We start from the raw sequence: 23,138 nt of genomic DNA, 5'->3' as shown, positions 1-23,138 counted from the left end.
TTCAATTCTTTTAAAAAATAAATTATATATATATAAATATGCACATTCAAAACCTTAAAATATTGGGTCTTCTGACATTAAATACAACATATCTGCAGAGGCAGAAATCAACTCTCTTAGTCAAAAACTTGGATAATAACAGAGAACTTGGCAAATCTTGCTCTGTCAAGACACAAGTTTCATATCAATCCTTAAGTTCATTAAGGGAAACACAGCAACAAATTTTCTTTCACACAGGAAAATGAAATGGTCTGAAATGTTCTTGGCCTCGACCATAGATGGCAACACTATCGGTAAGATTTTATTTTTCTAAGTTGGTACATCTGTCATATGCAATTCATTCTATCAAGCAGTTTGTTTTATACAGCTATCTGAAGCAAAAGTGTTGTCTGTATCCCTTGAAATGGATAAAATTGAGTATCGTATGGTTATAAAATTCTTCGTAAAACAAGGGTTAACGCCAAAAGAAATTCATTTGAAGTTCTTAAACGTTTATGGGCACTCCTCCTTCATTTTCGACAATTAAGAAATGGGCTGCCAAGTTTAAACTTGGCCGTACTAGCAGCCTTGAAGATGATCCACGTGAAGGACATCCAAAAAGTGTAACAACACCAGAAACCATTGATCAAGTGCATGATATGGTATTGGATGACTGGCGAGTTAAAGTGCATGAAATTGCTGAGACCACAGGCATTTCAAAAGAACGTGTAGTTTATATTTTACATTAAGAATTGCAAACGAAAAACCTTTGCACAAGATGGGTGGCACGCTTGCTCACAGCAGATCAAAAACGCACTTGCATGAAAATCTCTAAACAGTGCTTTGGAGCATTTTAACAAGAATAAAACTGATTTATTGCGTCGATTTATTACTATGGATGAGACTTGGATTCACCATTACACACCAGAATCCAAACGGCAGTCAAAACAGTGGACAGAAGCTGGTTGTTCAGCACCAAAGAAGACAAAGTCAGTTCCATCAGCATGGAACCAGTGTTTGGTCATGACATCGGTGTTTTGGGATAATAAAAGCATTTTGTTTATTAATTATCTTGAAAAGGGTAAAGCAATAAATGGGGAATATTATTCTGATCCTTTAACCAGACTAGATGAAAAATTCATGAGAAAAGACCTGGTTTGCAGAAGAAAAAAATCATCTTTCATCAGGACAATGCACCTGCCCACAAAGGTGTTTTGGTAATGGGAAAATTAAGGGATCTGCACTATGAATTGTTGGAATATCCAGCCTATTCCTCAGATTTGGTTCCCTCTGATTTCTATCTCTTACCAAAACTAAAACTCTTCCTCGCTGGTCAGCATTTTTCTTCAAATCATGAGGTGATTGTTTAGCTGTAGAGGAGTATTTTGCAGATCTTACTGAGAACCACTACAGGGACAGGATAATGGCATTGGAGCATTGCTGGAATAAATGTATTAGTCTTAAGGGAGATTATGTTGAAAAATAAAAATAATTTTGAAATTATAAATTCGTTTTTTCATTCTTAGGCTGAGAACTTTTCAGACCACCCGTCATAGAAAATAACATATATGGAACATTGCAGCATTTTCCCTTGAGAACTGTTAGTTCCGCATAAACAAGAATAGCTTTCAATAGAAACGCTATTCTTGAACAAATAATTTCCTTATTTGAACAAATAAGGAAATCACAAAAGATAGCCATTCTTTCCTTATTTCTTAAGAATTATTTTCAACTCCCCCTTATATTATGTACTTCCATAGTGCAATTGGAAAAATGATAGTATGTTGTGCTCTTCAACTGGAAAAGGCCTACGTTCAATTCTCATCATGATAAGATGAATCTTTATATGTTTTTTTTTTTTTTTTTTCAATTTTAGTTGAGTTAGCCAATCTCATATGAAAGTAGCAGGGTTTTTTCCTCTCGGCAACTTGGGTTTTTCATCCCTCATATAGACAAATCAGCCTTTAATATATGCAATTTACAGACAAAAAAAAACGTAGTGGTGGTGAGCAGTAGATGGCATTGGTGTAGGTGGTGATGATAATGGTAGTGGCAGTTCGCTGTAGTTGGCTGATAAGTGGTGGAGACTAAATCCCAACATCGGCATGAAATTCTGTCATGTTGTACCATCACTTTACATTGTGGCTAAGCCAATAAGAATACAATTTGGTCGGCTAAATCCAAAATTGCCAGCCCATTCTCATTTGTTCAGTATCCAGGTAGATCCTTAACAGGGTGTTCCACAAGAAGGTGAGGATTGGACATTAGGTCAGAATCCCTAGTTGGCTCTCCATATTCCTTTAAAGGTTATGTGGAGGTCTCCTCTTAGTTATACAACTTTGATACTTAAGCAGTCAAGTCGGTAATATAGTAAGGAGGTCATATTCTTCAAATAGGAAATATCAGGTACCAGCCTCCTTTTTCATTTTTTTTCTCCCCTAAATGCCATGATTTCTATAGATGCCCACAGGCAGCTTGTTGTGATATAGAATTTTCAATTGAGTATCTTTCAGTTCTCCTCCTTCACCACCATCGCATTCATTTCAGTGTTAATAGCCAGGAAAATAGGTCAATGGACAGCACTTGATCAGCTGTTAATGGAACTATACTATGGCAGCCAACTCCCACCATCATCAATTTGGTTACTTCTGCTAGAAAAACATTTGGAAGATGTCTTATGGCACACTGCTTGAGGTGTCAAATTGTCAAATTCTACACAGTCGATTCCAAAATATACATTTCATTCCCCCCCCCCCCCCTTGTCATTGGTTACTGATGAAAGCACAGACATCATTCCAGTGAGTATTTACATTCTATGACTAAACTTGTACAAGTGGTTATGCTTCAAATGATTCATGTAAGAATATGAAACTACACAAAAGAAAATAACCTATTTCCAGAGAACAGAATCTAAAAGACAGAAGCATATTTAATATATCCAACTGGAAGTGAAATAAAATTTCTAATCAAAATAAAGCTTATGGAATAAAAAAAATGACAGGAGCCAAATCCAGGGAAAAGGGTAGTTGAGGTATTACTGTGATGTTCTTTTAAGCCAAAAACTTGCAGTCCTGCTATCTTAAGCTACAGTAATCACAGGCAATAGATAGAGATCTATGTAATATTCCTTCAGATATGGCTAATCATCATCATTTCGAAATGGTGCATATTCTTTTTAAGTCAAAGCCTCCAGCTCCTTGAAGAAAAATACAAATGTTATTATCACAAAGGCTGACAAAGGAAAATCTATTGTGGTTCAAGATAGGAAAGAATACTACAGGAAACTTACTATTATGTAACCACACTACTTACCATCTATCTCCTTTCCAATGATCTGACTTTTAGTCAAATAAATAAACTGAACAGATTCATCAGTAGTGTCTTTTAGTGGGATAATGGAACCAAAAAGAAGCTAAAAGCCTCTCATGGCCACCTTCTTAGATTATACAGACTCCCTAAATTTAGTCCCCAAGAAAACATTTATTTATGATCTATAATAGACTGGATTGTTTTATCATGTTATTGTGAAGCACCTTTCTAATTTACTCTCAGCCTTCAGATGCAAAACCATGCCCTTTAATAAGAAAACTGCTTACACTTTAAAGAAAAAATCTTATAACTTTGTCTTTCCCTGGTGATTTCATAATCAGCCTGGATGTTGTTTCTCTTCACAAATGTTCTCCAAATGAAACATTACAAATGCTCTAATAATAATACCTGTAGCAAATATTCTCAGTCTCTTTGGTTTTGTCATTCATTCACATCTTCTCTTCAGAAAAAGTTTATGAGCAAGTTGAGGGTACTGCCATAGGCCTTAATATATTTCATAAGACCACGTTCTTGTCTAATGGTTTCACCTAACCCATTGTTAACAAGTTTATTAATGGTTATGGAATTTCTAACTCACCTGTCTCCCAGGAAGTTATCAATTGTACCATTCCTTATATCAAGAGAATTTCTAATAGAACTGCTAAATTTCTGAGTTCTGTTGGACTCAGTGTGCTTTTCATCTAGTTAATAAACTTTCTTTCTGGGCTCTGCCAAGGATAAGCTTCTGATTCTAACTTATCTTTCTTACTTATTTATTTATTCCTTTTCTCTCCATTAGAAGGATAGGGCCTCAACTGCAGATTTCCATCTGACTCTTCTAAGTTACCTTGGTGTTTATCAAATACCCTGACTTTTGGGCTAATCATACTTTGGCTGGACTAATGGGATCTGTGACTGCAAATTGTGATGAATATTTCAACTATGTTTTGCTCCATGAGCCAGATCAATCTCGACTTGTTGAATATGCTATCTCCACCAAACATTGGAACCTTAGGAAGAAGAGTAAGGTCCTACACTAAAGCCATTTTCTTTTATAATGATTATATAAAGATAGCTGCCAAACCTTAATTGATGCTCCGATATGAAATGGATAAAGATATCCATCTTATGGCAAATTCTACCTCTTCATCACATATTCAGGGGTGTAGTAGGGCCAGGGCGACACCCTGGTACTTTTTTAAAACTATCAAAATTTTTAAATTCATTATAATAAATTATAAAAATTATAATAATAAGACTTATAATGCATTTCCAGCATTCGGTCAAAAAATAACGCCTTGCCGCTCTTGTCATTTTCATTTCAGAAAACAATGCAATCTCTCTGCATAATGGCCATCACAATAATAATAATGCCACACTTCGTGCTCAGGATTTTTATTTCCAAGGTAGCTTGCCCTGGCATTATTTCTTTTAGGACTACACCCCTGCACATATCCCATCTTTAGATAAGATTTATGTGCCTGTGTGTGTGTAATTTGTTTAAAAAATTGCGGTTAGGATCAAATCTGTGCACAATAATTCATATGAGGCCTGATCAAGGCCTTATACAATGGTATCATAACCTCTTTATTTCTGTACATCAAGACCCTCTGCATCAATGCCATTATCAAATGTGACATCCTCACAACTTGTGCAATGTGGCCCCCAAATTTCAAGTCCTTGTCCACCACCAATTCCAAATCTCTCATCTCCTCTATCTCCTTTAAAGTTTCCCCACCAAGTGTATACTTTGCATCCCATCATTGCTTACCAAATCTCAAACCTTACACTGCAACACTGAACTGAGAGTTCCACTTACCCGCTCTTTCATGCAATCTATTCAAGTCTTCCTGTAAGGCCACAACATCTACCTGACTCTGCATTACTCTCCCAAATTTTTCATCATCTGCAAACAGCTGCATATCAATAATTAAACCCATTCCAATATCATTAATATACAAATCAAACAACAATGGTCCCAAATGACTCCCAGCAGCACACCAATAGTGACCTTCCTCTTTCAGGGTATACTGCACTGCCATATACAACTTTTTGATACCTATCTTGACAGCCAGTCAGGGACTGGCTGTCAAGATAGGTATCAGATCCAATTCAGAAGTCTGTTATCCATAATTATTCTTTCTTCTACTTGCCATATATCTAAAAAAACTCTCTAGGATTTTCTTTGCCTGATTTGTTAATTTCTGCTCATACTGCAATTTTGCTGTCCTTACTAACTTTATCATTGCTTACGACATATGTCTGCTCAGTCTCAACTACCCCACTCACATCCCAATCTATTCCATTTCTATGCTGATTATCCCCATACATACATTCGCTCTCCCTATGCCACCACGTTTCCCTGTACATGGGTTCTCCCAGCTTCAGTGTTCCTCTTGCATTCCTGTTCTCTCTTAATATCTCACACTACAAATGTTTCCACTGCTAAGCACTTCTGTCTCTTCAATACTACCCTCCAGATCTTTCACTTCATCTCTTACCTCTGATCTCTTGCTTGCATCACACACTGCACTTCCATCTAGCAACAGTTTCTCAAGTTCACTAACTCCAAAGCCATTTAAATGCAGTTCGTCAGGTCTGTATAATTTCATTCTTCCCTTAAATACATGCCATACATCCACTAACTGCACTCTCTTCTCACACAGTTCCACTAGCATACAATTCATGATTCTGGATCTCTGTCTCAACTCATCACCTTGACAAAACTGATAACCTTTCCCAGCATACTATTATTTTTCATTTTCCTGATATTCACCCTACATTCTCCTTATGTTCAACCACCACTAATTCTCTTGCTTGTTTCCTCTTCATGTCCAAAGCTTTAATTATCTTGCCCATTCTCCATCCTGGATAGCAGACTTTATGGACTCTCTCATTAACCAATCCTCTAAAAATGAAATCTCAATACACTGCTATTCTCGAATCACTCATCACCTCTTTTATCCTTTTTTTCTTTCATTCTATTCTTTTGCATGCTTTCATTTGTTTTCACTAAACATCTAATATCACTCCACATATTCTCATTTCATTTTGAATAACTGTTTCATCAAATCTTGAATCCTGACAATTTCACTCTTTGTTATTCCCGCTTTCATCATTAAATATTTGTTACTTATACTTCTTTATATTTTAGTATGTCAATACTATTATAGTTAACTCAGGGAATTTTTTTCTTATGTATTACAGATATATGAAATATTGAACCTGTTTTAATGTTATTTTTGTATCGAATGGAGAGACAATGTGCAGCACTTACCTGCAATGCACTGTAATTGGCCCAGTACCTGGATTTTTTTCTTGGTTTTGCTGGGCATGTTCTATTAGTGTGACGAGACCTAAAGTGCTTTCAGGAACTACCCCAGAAGTTCCGGGCCATTCTAGGAATTGAAACTGCATCAAGGTATGGTTATCGTTGTTCTGCTCAATAAAAAAAAATAAAATAAAAAATAGTAAAAAAAAAACACTTTTAGTTACACTTTGCACTATATAGGATTATTTTTATATTATTTTCTTTATATTTTTATAATTATTTCTGGACTGTAAATATGAAATGGGAAATAGTAAAGAAGGAAAAATATTGGATGAGAAATACTTTTAAAATATTGGGTTGTTTTTTAAAACTAAAAATTTCTAATTAAACTTAGTTTCACTGAGGATATCAAAACAAATTAAATTTGATAGAAATAATGAGCATTCTTGAGTAGCAGATGCAGGACACATGTTGCTCAGCTAAGTTATTATTTTTAGTAGATATTAACGAAATTGTTATATATACAGTACTTGGTGGTATTTTGTTTATTTTGTTGTTTTAGTCATCTATTATTAGTAAGTCATGTTGTTTTAGTCATCTATTATTAAGTGATATTCTTTTCAGAATTATTTTTTATTATGGCACTGATATGCACGAGAAAAATGACGACCAAGTTGGCCAATATCAACATTGGGATTTAGTTCAATGTATTGTGTGTTTGATATACTGTTGTTGAGAGTGAGTCGTTTGTGGTATGAGAGCGAGAACAGAGAAAATATTTGTCAGAAATGTTTTGTAAATGAATATAAGAAATGTGAATCGCGAAAGAACGAAGTGACTGATAATAAGGATATAAGGCAGGAGTGTCAGGGAGTCATGGAGAATGCAGTAGTGGAAATAGTGAGTGGTAGTGCACAAAATATGGCTGAGAGTTTGAAGGAAGTGGTTGAAAGTAACGTGGATGATGAGATGCTAGTATGGAAGGAAATTCATGCTTATGTGGACTCCTTCACAGGACAAAATGTGAGCTTGAGTGACTGGAGAAACAATTGGCGAGTGGTAAGGAAGGACAGAGCATGAAAGAAAGAGTGAATGGGAAAAGCATAAAAGTGCAAGAGACTGGGAGAAAAGAGATAGTATTGTATGGGGATTTGATTATAAGAGGTGTACTTAATGAGAAAGTGACTACAGCATGTTTTCTAAGTGCGAAGATAAAGAATGTTATTGATGCTGTAAGTATGCAGAAGAATGGAGTGAATGAGTTGATGGCACAAATGATTTGAAAGGTGAGAAATATGCAATGAGAGAAGATATGAAAGAGTTGTTAGTGGAAGCGAAAATAAAGAACAGGAAGTAAAGATTGTGAGTCTCTGTCTAGGTATGATAGAACAGAACTGAGAAGAACTGCCATGATTTTCACTGAGAAGATTGTGCAGGAGGAATGCTGTGCAGTTTATTGATGTATGGAGTGAGTTTGATGGATGAAAGGACTTGTATATATGCCTGATGGACTACATTTGAATGGTTTTGGAGTTAGATGTTTGGATGAAAGTGTTGTGATGATTATGCAAAGCCAAACAGGATTTCACAGGTCTCAAATTTAAATGGGTTGGTAATGACATCACACATGGGTAACTAGTAACTATGGGTACAAAGGGCTGTTGAAATGCATGTACATGAATGCAAGAAGTATCAGGAATAAGGATGAGGAGATTTTGGCATTGGTAAGCTCAACTTGGCCAAAAATTATAGGCATCACTGAGAGCTGGTTGACTGAAAATGATATAGTTACAGGGATAGAATGTAAAGGGTATTGTATTTTCAGGAAGGGTAGAAGGAACAGGACATGAGGTGGGGTAATTCTGATGATAGCTGCAGAATTACAACCAACAAAATTAGAAGTTAAAGAGGATATTAAGTCTGAGGAAAATGGTTCATTTGAGACTGCCTGGTGTGAGATAGAGGCAAATATGAAAAAATATGTTGTTGGTTGCTACTATAGACTAGGGGGTCCACAGGAAGATATAGATGCCATATATCAGCAAATCAGTACAACAAGTTATGGGCTTAACAATTATTGTGGGAGACTTTAACTATGGGGACATCAACTGGGGGAAGAAAAGGGGCATGGCAAGATGGAAGTGGGATTTATACAGTTGTTAAGAGATAATTACAAGAAACAATATATTATAGAGAGGAAAAGGGATTTGAGGTTGTTGGATCTGATAATAGCATCAGAAGATGTATTTATAACCAAGGCAGACACTCTGCTTCCAATTGGGGAGAGCGACCATGCAGTCTTGTTCCAGGAAGTTGCCAAACATGTGGAGTTCTCTGTCAAGAAGGGGTTTACGTGTTCAACTATAAGGCTAGTGATTATGAAAGACTCAGGAGTCATCTTGGAACAGCGCCATGGCTTGAGAAGCTACAAGGAAAGAATATCAGTAGTGCATACCAAAAATCAGAAGGATAAACCAAGTTGGAATTAAGTGGATGAGTAGGGATATAAAGCAAGAGCTGCAAAAACAAGAAAACATTGTGGAGGAAATATAAAGAAAAAAGTGATCAGCATACTCATGAGCAGTACAAAGTGCAAACAAGAAAGGGTGACTAGTAAGGAAGGAAGGCCAAATCACACTATGAGAGAGAATTAGCTAAACAAGCCAAAGTAAACCCAGAAGAGTTTTTTCATTATGTAGCAAGTAGGAGGAAAAATGACCATGGTAGAATAATTCATCAACTGAGTTGCGGAGTGATCATTTTGCAAGGTGTATCATCCAGGTAGTGATTCTACAGTTGCTGAAGTTACAGAGATGCATATCAACATTGAGGTAGATGAACAGGAGTTGTTCAGCATATTAAAAATTATGAATGTGAACACAACAGTGGGACTGGATAGCATATCATCCATTGTACTACGTGAATGCGCAAGAGAATTGGCATTGTCTTTGATGAAGTATGCAATAGTTCAAACCATTGCATAAAGGTGGCTCCAAGACAGAGGCAGCAAACTGCAGACCAATTAACATATTGGCAGGGATTGTTAAAGTACTGGAAAAGTTGGTGAACGGTAAAACACAACGGTGGGTGGATAGGGATGCGATACTCTATGGTGGGCAGCATGGCTTTGTAAAGGGTAGATCCCATCATGGTAACTTATTCACATTTTATAATAAAGTGACTGCAGAATTTGATAAAGGTGATGGCTACACCATGATACTGCTCGACTTGCCAAGGCATTTGACAGAATACCACATGGAAAACTATCACAAAAACTGGAAAGGATAGGAATGGATATGATACCAGTAGCATGGATAGGAGGATGACTGACAGACAGACACCAGAGAGTAGTAGATGGTGGAGGTGGAGTCTAGGAGAATAATAGTGACTAGTGGACTACCTCAGAGTTCAGCACTAGGGCCACTACTTTTTAATTTGTATATCAATGATATAGAGAAAGATTTAAGAGGGGATTCCAGTTGTTTGCTGATGATGCAAAACTGGGGAGAGGGCAATAGTTGATAATGGTGATGCAGTTATCCTGCAGGATGATTTTAATAAATTGGCATTGTGGACAAAGGATAATGACTGTCAGTTTAATGTTGCAAAGTGTAAGGTTATGCTCTTCAGGTTGAAAAGGTTGCATATGGTGTGTCATATCACTGGCCTGGTTGGTCGAGTGGTTAGCATATCAGCTCTCCAGCCTGCAGGATCGAATCCTGCCATGGGCATGGATGTTTGTGATTACCTGTGGAAATACTAGTGGTGGTGGTGGGCAGTAGATGGCATTGATGTAGATGATGTGGTTTGCTGTAGTTGGTGGGTTGAGTAGCGGAGACAGAAAGTTGTAGAGTAGGTGTCCTCCCTTGATGAGTCTTTGGACTCCTTGGCGGTGTCATGTAATAATCATAATAATAATGATATTGATAGTATTGGTTTGCAGGAAATTGATGAGACTTGGTGATAATGGTGGACAAAAAGTTAAGGTTCAGAGGGCATACTGCAAAGTTGGTCAAATAGTTCAATGAATTACTTGGATGTTGAAAAACATGCTAACAAGTAAAGATAAGGAAGTTATTATCCCTCTTTACAAGGCTACAATTCAGCCATATCTTGACTACTGCACGCAGATTTGATCATCTGGGTTTGGGGACCAGGAGGTGGTGGTTGAAAGATTCAGAGATGAGTGACCAAGATGGTGGCAGGTCTGTGGATTACTTCTTATGAGGATAAGTAGAAAGTTTGTGGTTGTAAAGTTTAGTTAATAGGTGGAAAAGGAGTAGATATGATAGAAAGTTTCAAAATACTAAAGGAATTTTATAAAATTGATGCAAGTGAAATTTATCAATATATGACAAATAATCAGAGACTAGGGGCCATCCATGGAAGTTGTGTAAGAGTGTGGTTAGTAAGGATATGTGGAACAGATTTTTTTGGTGGAGAGTGATTAGTGAGCGGAATGGATTGCCAGAATTGGTTGCAAGTACCCTGACGGTGAATGGATTCAAGGAGAGATATGATAGGATTTGTGAGTATAATAGTTAATTTGGGTCTCTCATGATGAACTTCTAGATTTCATGGAGATGCTGTAAATAATAATAATAAAATATGACAGTGCAACCTGAATATAAGCTTGAATGAGTAAAAAAAAAATCTACTCTAACTAACAGTCATCACCTATTATGCTTGATTGGGAATGCATCTACAGCAGTCATAACCTTGTTGCTGTAAGCCCAAGGACTTAGTCAACTAGATATACTTTTAAAGCTGGATATTATCAATAAGGAGACAGCATTTAAGTGAATGAACACAGCACTAGATAGTAGCATCAATGCTTCTCAGTTAAGTTAGAACTATTGCTGACACCTTTCCAACTCTATGTGAATCAAATCTCCATATCAGAACCAATGCAAGAAAGCTATGCTCGCAGTTTTTTAATATCAGTCTCACATACAAGGTCAAGAAACCTATAGCACATCAGTGCTGTGTGTATGTGGGGACAAGTAGTCAAGAAGAAAATTCTTGATGTGTTTTTTGAACAACTGTAGGCTATAGTCCGTAGGGGACACCTGTGTTGGAAGACTGCTCCAGAGTATAGAAGTAGATAAAAGTTGGCTCATTCTGTTTAGATGCTGACCAGCAACTGCTGTGTGTTTATATGTTTCAGGGAAAGTGAAGAAATGGCACCAGCCAGTTTAGCAAAACAGTACCTAAATTAAGGGGCTTTTCATCTTAGTTATAAAACAGTACCTATGAAGATACTTGTACAAGAGGCAAGGTATACTGTTTCTTCACAGAGCACAAATAGTACATCTATGAGACTGTGACTGGAGTGAGTTTCTGAGAGAAGATCACAAATTAACTGAACTATCCTCTGAACAGCATCAAGCATCTATAGAAAGGTTTTTGATGGCCCAACATGTATGTGAGAATAATATTCCAAGGTAGGACAGATTTTGATTTATATAGCACTGAAGGTGAGAAAATGTCTTAAGCTCAAGCACACCTAGTTTTTTGGATTCAGAGGAGCCTATGGATGTGCTTATGCCAAAAGAGGCTAGCGGTATAAGCTAGTCCTCGCTAGCACAGAGAGGTGAGGGAGAGGTAAAGTGTGGTCTTTCTTGCATGAAAGACCTACAAATAAAGCAACGTGTTTTGGTAGCACTGAAGTTGAGAAGATTGTCCTTGCCCCACTGAAATATAGGAAGGAGATAAGTGCTTAAGGTACTGATTGTGGAAGATCTTGAAGCTTTGGGATATATGGGCATTGCAAGGTTTGTTGAATGAAAATGATGGAATGCTCTCATCAGAGAAACAGGATAGGATTTGAGTTCAATGATAGAAGGTTCATTGATGAATAGGAGAAAGAGTATTGGTAAGTATACAGAATCCTCGAGTGCTCCAGCATTGGTGGAGAAATGTGAAGAAAGAACCCATCCTCCATGACATGCAGTGAAAGACTAAGGAAGAAACTAGCAATCTGGTTGCAAAAGGTAGTCTGTAGACCATACAATAGTAATTCTGTAAGTAGGCCTTTATGCAAGATCTGATCTTTAATCATATCAAGCCATGGAAATATCTAGAGCAACACATGGGTTTCACCAAATCCTTCCAAATTTGAGTATATAGATGGGCAATATTGAAAGAGATCTGCTATTCTGCATTATAGGGTCTTAAAATAATGAGAAAATCCTATTAGTTTGGATCAGCAGTGACATCAGCTGTCCAAAGAAAAACCAGAGCAATTTGATGGTGGCAAATTAAATCTTCGGTAGCTTAACAACAGAACCTAAAGTGGAAACGGAAAGTGAGATGACATAGAATTAAATGAACTACAAAAACAGAAGAATATGGATGGTTTAACCCTGAACACTCCTTATACTGAAAGGGTCACAATCATGTATAACACAGTGGAGTTGAACTGTGTTGGTTTGAATTACATAAAGCAACTAAGGCTATGAGGTCAATGTATTATCTGTTTAACTACACGAATTCTATAGCAAGCGTTACCTGTTTTTTCAGGAGCAGAATATTTTAGTGGAATATATACCATCATCATCATCATCATCAAATTCCTGCCATGTACCCTCAAGGGGTGTACAGGATATGACAGTACTACATGAAAAAATTACATCATTACTAACTTCCTATCTACAATTTTCCTCCAAATCACTCTGTTACTTGTCAAGACTCCAACATTATCAGATTTTATATTTCTATCGTCTAAGGCACTTTTTACCGTATCAATCCACCTATATCTTGGTCTTCCTCTGGGTCGTTTTCCTGCCAACCTGGCAGAGAACACTTGTTTTGCTAATCTTTCCTCTCCCATTCTATTTAAGTGACCATACCACCTGAGATTAGCTCTGCTAACGCATTCCTGGATGCTGACAATTTCAAGTTCTTTCCTAATATCCTCATTATTAATATGATATTGCCATTGATGCCATCTGTTTAAGCCTCTAATCTTTCTCAGGACTCTCATATCTGCGGTCTCTAGTCTTTGGTCAAGTGTTTTACTTCTGACCCAGCTCTCAGATCCATAAGTTAAAACTGGTTTGAACACTGTCTTGTATACAGCTAATTTAGTGTTCCGACTAATTTCTTTCTTGTTCCATATGAATTTATTCAATTGACTTCCCACCATACCAGCTTTGCTGATTCTGTTGTCTATTTCTATATTTAATTTACCATCTTCAGTAAAAATCATGCCTAAGTAGCTGAAATGTTTTACTTGTTCCACAGGTTCTCCATTCACAACACAGTTGACATTTTCAATGATTCTGCCTATTTTCATTGTCTTTGTCTTTTTATTGCTGACCTTCATACCATATCTATTACAACAGCTATTCAATTTAGTCAGAGAATCTTGCAGACTTGTAGCGGATTTATTTAGAAGTATAACATCATCTGCATAAAGCAAAGAGCTGACATTAACATCTCCAATTTTGATATCAGGTTTAATACCACATTCCTTCATAATGTGATCCATATAGATAATGAATAACAGAGGGGATAATGTACATCCTTGTCTCACACCAGATTTAACATTAAACCATCTTCCTGTACTCCCTTCAATTCTAACTGCTGACTTACAACTCAAATAAAGACTAAGTAATGCTTGATATAATGCCCCATCGACACTATATAACTGCAGTGTATTGAATAGCTTCTCTCTTCGCACCTTGTCATATGCCTTTTCCAAATTGACAAAACTTAAATACAGATCTCTGTTATATTCCCATGCTTTCTCGACTATTTGTCGTAAAGTGAAGATCTGATCCTGACAGCCTCTATTTGGCCTGAATCCAGCTTGTTCTTCACTAACCTTTTCTTCCACAATTCTTCTCAACCGTTTCTCAAGTATACTTGCATAGATCTTGCCAGGAACACTCAGTAGGGAAATACCTCTGTAATTCTCACATTTAGTTTTATTTCCCTTTTTATATATGGGTACTATGAGAGCTCTACTCCAATCATCGGGAATTCGTCCCTCTGTCCAGGCTTTCTGAACTATGAAGTGCAGCCACTGTAAGACTCTTATACCACCATACTTCAGCATTTCTGGTCGAATATCATCTACTCCTGCTGCCTTTCCACATTTCAAGCCTTTTATGGCTTTTTCTACTTCAAGTATGGATATGTATTCCTGACTGCATGCCTGGTCAGTGTTTTTTTATCACTGTGCTGTGTCATCACTGCTTGTATCATTTAGCAGTTTTTCAAAGTAATTACTCCATACTTCAAGGATATCTTTTTCTCCTGTTTTCATGTCACCTTTCTCATCTCTAATTCCTTTTACAGCACTCTTTCCTCCATTCCTAAGCTTCTTCAACAACCTCCAGAATATTTTGCCACCTTCTTGATATTTATTTTCTATATTCTTGCCAAAGTCCTCCCATGACTTTTGTTTAGCTAGTTTTACACACTGTTTAGCTTTCTTACATTTGTCTCTGTATTCTGTAAGAGTAAAAGCTGACTTATTTGCCAGGAACTTTTGATATGCTTTCTTCTTTTCCTTCCCTGCCTCTTTAACTTCCTGTGTCCACCAGGGAGTTCTGATTTTTTTATCCTTGCACACAACCTCACCACATGCCTCTCTGGCAGAATCAATCGATGTTTTCTTCAGAGTTTGCCACTAAATCTCCAAGGTTTGATTCCTGTTCTCAAACTCTTTCATTTTCTTTTCAATAATCTTTCTGTATTTTAGTCTACAGTTCACATCTGAGAGCTGCTCAACTTTTATTCGCTTTAAAACTTTCTTACATGTTATTCTTTTCAATATGAAATTCAATTTTATCCTGCTCAAGACTAAATAGTGATCACTTCCAATTTCAAATCCTCTGTACACTCTGGTGTCCTGCACCAGGGAGAAAACATCACTATCAACAATAACATAGTCAATGAGACTTTTCTTATTCCTAGCCTCTTCTCTCCATGTGAATTTGTGCACATTTTTATGTTGGAACATGGTGGTATTAATAACCAGTCCATGTCCTGAGCAGAAATCCAACAGATATTTGCCATTATTATTAGCTTTGCTCTTTTCTCCAAATTTTCCCAAAATATTTTTGTATGTCTTGCAATCATTTCCTACTCTGCTATTTAGATCCCCAACAAGGACCAACTTTTCCTTTTTCATTGTGTCAGTTGCTTTTTCTAAATCCTCAAAAAATTCCTCCACTTCTACCTTAGTAGAACCTTCTGTGGGACCATAGGCACAAATAAGTCTCATTGTCCAGTTCCCCATTCTCATATTTGCCCACATTACTCTACTTGAGACTGACTGCCATTCAAGAAGATTAGCCTCGTATTTTGTGTTGAATACTATGGCTACTCCTTTTCCTTGATTGTCATTGCCTGAATATAACATTTTGTATTTATTGCTCAGAAAGATCTCACCAGTTTTGGTCTTTTTTTGTTTCAGTCACGTGACCCCTATTATGTCGATCTGGTACTTATCTAATTCCTCAGCTAGCTCCATTTCTTTGCCATTCAGGCTTCTTACGTTGATAGTACCGATCTTTAACTCTGGTGATGTTGAGTTGTGGTTTGTTTTCAGATTTGTTCCAGTAGCTGACTTTTCGCTGTTCGCCCTGGTTCCCTGGCAAAAACAACGGGGGCCTTGTTTAACCGGGCGACGCCCCAGCCTGCATGAAATTTTGTCATGTTGTACCATCATTTTTTATTTTGGTTTAACCAATAAGAATACAATTTGGTCGGCTAAATCCCAAATTGCCAGCCCATTAAACAGGTATATATACCAATATACCTGTTTTCTGATTATGAAAGGTTTGAGAACAATATGAGACAACTCTTTTAACATTATTTTTTCTTTAGGACTTGAATAAACTAATACTGTGCAAAGAGAGAATGTGTACTAGATTACATTTTGTATCAAGATAATTCCAGGCTAAATTATAACAGTGAGAATATGCTTCAGGAGAGTGTGGAATAAAGGAACTGAAGTGGCAGATGGGAAAGAAAGATAAGTTAGAGGAAGTATTTAAATGGTGAGAAGGGAACATGAAATAAAACAAAGCATAAACCAAGGATGGAGACGATTTGGAAAATACAATAAATTTTTTAAAGAAAACATACCTATCTGTCTAAAAAGAAAAGCATATGAATAATGCATCATACTAGCTATGACATATGGAACAGAAACTGAAGCATCACAAGAAGACTAAAAAAATTAGGAGCTGCACATAGAAACATGGAAAGATCAAATGTTAGATATAAAAAGAATACATAAAGTAAAAAACATAGATATCAGGAAAAAACAGGATTAAAAGACATTGTTAAAGAAATAAAAAAAAATGGAGATGGGCAAGACACATTACAAGACAACCACTGGACAAAAATTTGTACAGAATGGCAAGTATGAGACAGTTCAAGAAGACCTGACAGACTGTCAACAAGGTGAAGAGATGAACTACATCATTTAATGGGAAACGACTGGAGCTTATGGGCCAGAGACAGAGAAATGTGGAAAAATATGGAGGAGATCATTGTCCATCAGTAGATGGACAGGGATTGATTATAATGATGATTTCAGTGGTGGTAAAAATGATACTGCTTTTGAAAGTTTTTTCACTTGGTTATACTATAAATTAAAGATATCTTCTATTCTTGGTTTCATCCTTTATCCAAGTGTAAGCAAACAAATTTTGCACATGAAGTAACCTCATGACTGGGCTACTAGAGGCTAATGACTTCACATCAGTTGCCTTAGAATCCCATAATGCATAGCATTATACATGTCTGTAGGATATGTGCATTGCATTATGGGATACCAAGGCAACTGATGTGAAATCATTAGCCTCTAGTAGCCCAGTCATGAGGTTACTTCGCATGCAAACTTTGCTTGTTTACACTTGGATAAAGGACGAAACCAAGAATAGAGATATGGATAAGGATGTTATTGTTTCCCTTTACAAGGTGCTGACTGTTCAATTTCTCCCTGAAATCCAAGTGACCATGTTTGTGCATATAGTTATAGCAACTGAAAATTTATACCAGGACCCTTGGATGATGATTGAGGGAAAAATTGAAGGACTGGCTTTCTAGAGGTGTCAATAAGAAAAAAGAAGAAGTGGTATACAAGTGATAGAGTTGGAATGTTTTAAGGGTGTGAACATGGGATAGATTTCAAGAATTCAAGATAATAGAATTCAAGCAAAGAGAAAACTGAAGACCTATGCAGAACTATGTGGACTTCCCAGAATATTTTTTATATTTGGTATTCAAAATTCACATTTACAAATATAATTTTTTGTTAACATGATGGGTACATTCAAATATTTTTAATAGTTATTTGAATGAGGAAGGATGTAGGCATCTGGGGAGATTACTGTTCTCTGAATGAGTCGGTGTGTCAATGCAAGGAAACTAGAATTATCAAGGTGGATAGCAGCAGGGTTGGCCTCTTGTGTGGGTAATGCTGAGTCCAATGGAGTCAGGAGGGGATAAGGATAGGTATAGAAACGGTGACATTTTTATTTTTTAAATTAATGCCAGGAGTATCCGGAATAAAGGAGATGAATTGGTGGTGCTGATAGGATTAGTCTGTCCTAATATTATTGGGATCTCTGAGATGTGGTTGACGGAAGACGATATAATAACAGGAATAGAAGTAGCAGGTTATAGCATTTTTTTTTGAAAGGATAAGAAGGGGAAAACGCGATGGTGGAGTACTGTATATGATAAGTGATGACTTATGTCCTCTCTAAGAGTGGAGGCTTAATGGTTTTGAAAGCATATGTGTGAGGTAGAATTGGGAAAGACAGGATATTTAGTGGGATGTTGCTACAAGCCAAGGAGCACAAAGGGTGGGGAGCAGGAGATATTTAGGCAGTTGACCTCGGCAAGTGCAAGAAGAATGATTGTTATGGGAAATTTTAACTATAGCAGTATAAGCTGGGAAAAGGGAAATGCATGTAGTAATAAGGGAATGGAATTTTTAGAATTCTTCAGGGATAAATGTCTTAGGCAATATGTAATAGAAGGAACATGAGGTTCAAGAGTTTTGGATTTGGTCATAGCATCAGAAGAGTTGATTATAACTGAGATGGCATCTCTTACCCCAGTTGGAGAGAGAGAGTGACCATGAATAGACATGCAGGAGTATCAAACAGAAGGAAATATATGTGGAATTATAAGGCAGGGTGATTATAATAATCTTAGATATTGGGGCAGTTCTATGGAGGGCGGAATTGGAAGGCCAGGATATCATTAGTGCTTGGGAAATTGTGAAGGAATATTTGTTAGCAGCAATAGTAAGCTGTATTCCACGAGTAGAGAAGAGGACACAATTTGGTGTAAAGTGGATGACAAACAATATCAAACAGGATAAAAAGGTGAAAAAGAGGTTATGGAAAAGATATAAGGAGAGGGGTGGAGAGCAGATGCATGAAGAATATAAGACTCAGGCCAGGAGAGTGATTAGTATGGCAAGGAAGGCAAAACTAGAATATGAGAAGAGATTTGCCCTAAGATCCAAAGAAAATCCTAGGGAAATTTTTTAGCTATGTGGCAAGTAGGAGGAGAGATGATTGTGGAAGAATGATATTGTGGGATAAAAATGAGAATAGAGTGACTGATGCAGATGACATAGTGGAGTTGTTCAATGAACACTTTATTAGAGTATTTCATCCTGGAGAAGTAGGTTTTAATACTAGAGGAATAGGGCAGGTTCAAGGTTTAGAGGTGCAAGAGGAGTTTGTTTAAAATACTGAGGACTCTGGATGTCAATAAAGCTTTGGGACTGGATGGAATTTTGGCACGGACGGGTTTTGAGATAATGTGTTAAAGAACTGACAGCTCCATTGACCTGGCTTTTAAATGAAAGTTTTCCTATGGAAAAGGTCCCCAAGGAATGGAAAGAAGGTAAGATAGTGCCATTGCATAAGGGCAATAGCAGATTAAAATTATAGACCAGTTTGGGTTTCATCAGTAGTTGTTAAGGTCTTGGAGAAATTAGTGAGGGCCATATACAGCATTGGGCAGATGTGGGTAATGGTATGGATTTTTTAAGGGGTGCTCTTGCTTTAGTAATATGATTGCCTTTTATAATAAAGTTACAAGAGCAGTAGATGAGGGAAAGGCATATACTGCCATTTTCTTGGATTTTGCAAAGGCATTTGACAGAGTGCCATATGATAAGCAGATATTTAAGCTGCAGCACATGGGTTTAGAAGTCAGGTTAGTCAATTGGATGCAGAATTGGCTATCATATAGCCAATCCTGCATCCAATTGACTAACCTGACTTCTAAACCCATGTGCTGCAGCTTAAATATCTGCTTAAATCAGCTTAAATATTGGCTATATGATAGCCAATCCTGCATCCAATTGACTAACATTTACATATCTCATATGTAAATGTTCATCATTTACATATGAGATACATATGTAACATATTAGAAAACTATCCTCAAGATGGGTGGCGCGTTTGCTCACACTGGATCAAAAGCATCAACGTGCGAACTGTTACAAGAACAGCTTAAAGCTGTTTCAATGAAATCCAGAGGAATTTTTGCATTGTTTCGTAACAGTGGATGAAACATGGATTCATCACTACCAGCCTGAGACCAAGGAACAGTCAAAACAATACGTTGCAAGTGGGAGAATCTGCACCAAAGAAAGTGAAAACCGTTCCTTCAGCAGGAAAGGTTATGGCCACCGTCTTCTAGGATGCTCGTGGCATAATCTTCATAAACTTCTTGGAAAAGACAAAAAAATTACTGAAGTGTATATTATTATTATTATTATTATTATTATTATTACGGGTATCTCCATGGAGTCAGTAGACTCATCACGGGAGACCCAAACTAGCAAAACAATATCTGTCATATCTCTTCTTGAATTCATTTACAGATGAAGAGCTCACAACAAAGTCAGGCAATGAATTCCACTCATTCACCACCCTCCAGGCAAAAAACCTTGTTCTGACACCTTTGTTAACCACACTCTTCTTTAATTTCCAGAGATGACCTCTTGTTCTTCCATCACTATCACACAGCTGAAACATTTCCCCTGCATCAATCCTATAAAAACCTTTTAGTAATTTGAATGTTTCTATCATATCCCCTCTTCTTCGCCTATCAACCAATCTCTGCAATCCACAAGCTCTCAATCTATCAATGTAGGGAGCATTTTTTATATCACTCACCAACTTGGTCACTCTTCTCTGAACCCTCTCCACAGCCTCCTCATCTCCAAGGAATCCAGGTGACCAGACCTGAGCACAGTAATCCAAATGTGGAAGTATCAATGCTTTATAAAGGGGAATAATAACCTCTTTATCTCTGGATGTCAGTGTGTTCCTCAACAACCAAGTAATCCTATGTGCAATCTTGGACACCTTAGCAATGTGTCCTCTGAACTTCATCTCCTTATCTACCAATACCCCTAAGTCCCTAGCCTCATCAATCTCTTGGAGTACCTTTCCATCTATGTAGTACACAGCTGGTAATCTTTTAATCCCAAAATGCAAGACTTTACACTTTTCCACATTGAACTGACATCCATTTTCTTTTGCCCATTTTACCAGCTTATTTAAATCCTCCTGCAAACTTTCAACATCAGCTTGATTTTTTATTGCACTACACAACTTTGCATCATCAGCAAACAACTGAATATCTCCCTTTAAGCCGTTTCCTATATCATTTATATACAAATTAAACAACATTGGCCCAAGCACAGAGCCCTGAGGCACACCACTGGTCACCTGCCTCATTCTGGACTCGGCTCCTCCATACACCACCTTATGGTATCTCTCCCTGAGCCATTCTCCTATCCATATCACCAATTTAATATCCATTCCCATCTGCTCCAATTTGCGTAACAGTGTTCTATGGGGTATCCTGTCAAAAGCCTTAGCAAAATCCAGAAGTACCACTGTGTAGCCAGTTCCTTTGTCCAACTCTGATGTTATTCTATTATGGATAGTTAATAGATTGCTAAGGCAGGATCTACCTTTAACAAAACCATGTTGGCCTCTATAGAGTATCATATCCTGATCCACCCATTCTTGAATTTTGTCTTTAACCAACTTTTCCAATACTTTTACCACTACTCCTGAGATGGTGATTGGTCTGTAATTCAATACTGCAGTTTTAGAGCCACCTTTATGCAAGGGAACCACTTTGCCTAACTTCCTAGGGACCATACCAGAGTTCAAACTTAAATTAAATATCCAGGTAAGAGGGGTTGACAATTCATTTGCACATTCACGCAACACCCGAGCTGATATTCCATCTAAGCCTACCGCAGTGTTTGCATTTAAGTTTCGCAATATATTTAATACCTCTGATTCTTTAGCTTCAATTCTCACATTAGGTATTGCTATAGGCATAGAGATATCCTCACTTGGGTGATAGACTTTTGAGAAGTGATCACTCAGTAACTCGACTATTACATCTGATTTTGTCACCTCAATACCATCAGCACCCACTAAGGTTATCCTTCCGAAGTCATTCTTCCTCTTACTTGCCACATAGCGGAAGAACTCTTTGGGATTACCCTTGATCTCTTTGGCTAAGGTCTTCTCATAATCTGATTTAGCTTTTCTTACTATGCTGGTAACCTTCCTAGCTTGAGCCTTGTACTGCTCATGGGTGTCCTGATCGCCCTTCTCCTTGTAAATTCTCCATAACATTTTCTTTTTTTGTAGTTCAAGCTTGATACTACTGCTCATCCATCTAATGCCTGCCTTGTTTGACCTCCTGACCATGGGGACACAATCTGATATTGCTTTCCTCAGATACCCGCTGATTTTATCCCAAGCACTGCTAACATCTTTCCCTTGCAATATGTTCTGCCATGGGATGGCTGCAAGCTCACTCCGAAGCTTGTTATAATTGCCTAACCTGTAGTTTCGTACATACCCCTTCTTAATAGAAAAATCCACAGATTTTGCAACCTCCCAAGTCAATACCACATGATCGCTTTCACCAACTGGAGGTAACGAGGTCACCTTACTTATGCATATAACCTCTGAACCAATAACCAGGTCCAACACTCTCACACCACGTGTCCCTTCAGTTACGTGCTGTTTCAAGTAATTATCTCGTAGCAGATGTATGAACTCCATTTCCTTTTTGCTACGTGATATTTCCTCCTTCCAATTGATATCACCATAATTAAAATCCCCCATAATAATCACTAAGCCTTCACTCATTGCACTAAGTTGCTGATGCATGAATTCAATATCTCCCCCTGTACTCCCTGGCCTATAGCAGCATCCAACTGTATATTTGGTTGCGTTGGTCACTATTTCGCACCAGACTGCCTCAAATGAACTCTCATTCACATGTCTATCATCATGATATACTACTTTCTTTGGCTGCAACACATCAGCTATCATCAACAGTACTCCTCCTCCTGTTCTATCTTCTCTATCCTCCCTGAAAATACTGTACCCATCACATTCAATTCCAGTGACCACATCTTCTGCTGACAGCCAAGTTTCACTAATGCCTACAACTTTTGGTGAGATTTCACTGACTAATGCCAAAAATTCTTCTCTCTTATTTCTAATGCTTCTAGCATTGGTATACAAAAATTGCAGATTCCCTC

At 37.4% G+C, this 23,138-nt stretch overlaps 1 protein-coding gene across 1 annotated transcript in view; it reads right to left on the bottom strand.

Annotated features, from left to right (window-relative positions):
- The window catches only part of LOC150095530 (receptor-type tyrosine-protein phosphatase epsilon-like), an 858,461-nt gene that overhangs the window by 27,818 nt on the left and 807,505 nt on the right, over positions 1 to 23,138 (bottom strand). The window contains exon 23 of the mRNA XM_090410701.1: positions 6,566 to 6,726. Within this exon, the coding sequence (XP_090266827.1) occupies positions 6,566 to 6,726 (161 nt within the window). The remainder of the gene's footprint in view (positions 1 to 6,565; positions 6,727 to 23,138) is intronic.

Source organism: Typopeltis vanoorti, chromosome 20 (genome assembly GCF_054136105.1).
Source record: "Typopeltis vanoorti isolate ZY-2024b chromosome 20, IOZ_Tvanoo_1.0, whole genome shotgun sequence".
NCBI classification, from domain to species: domain Eukaryota; kingdom Metazoa; phylum Arthropoda; class Arachnida; order Uropygi; family Thelyphonidae; genus Typopeltis; species Typopeltis vanoorti.
This window is presented reverse-complemented; position numbering and strand designations above follow the sequence as displayed.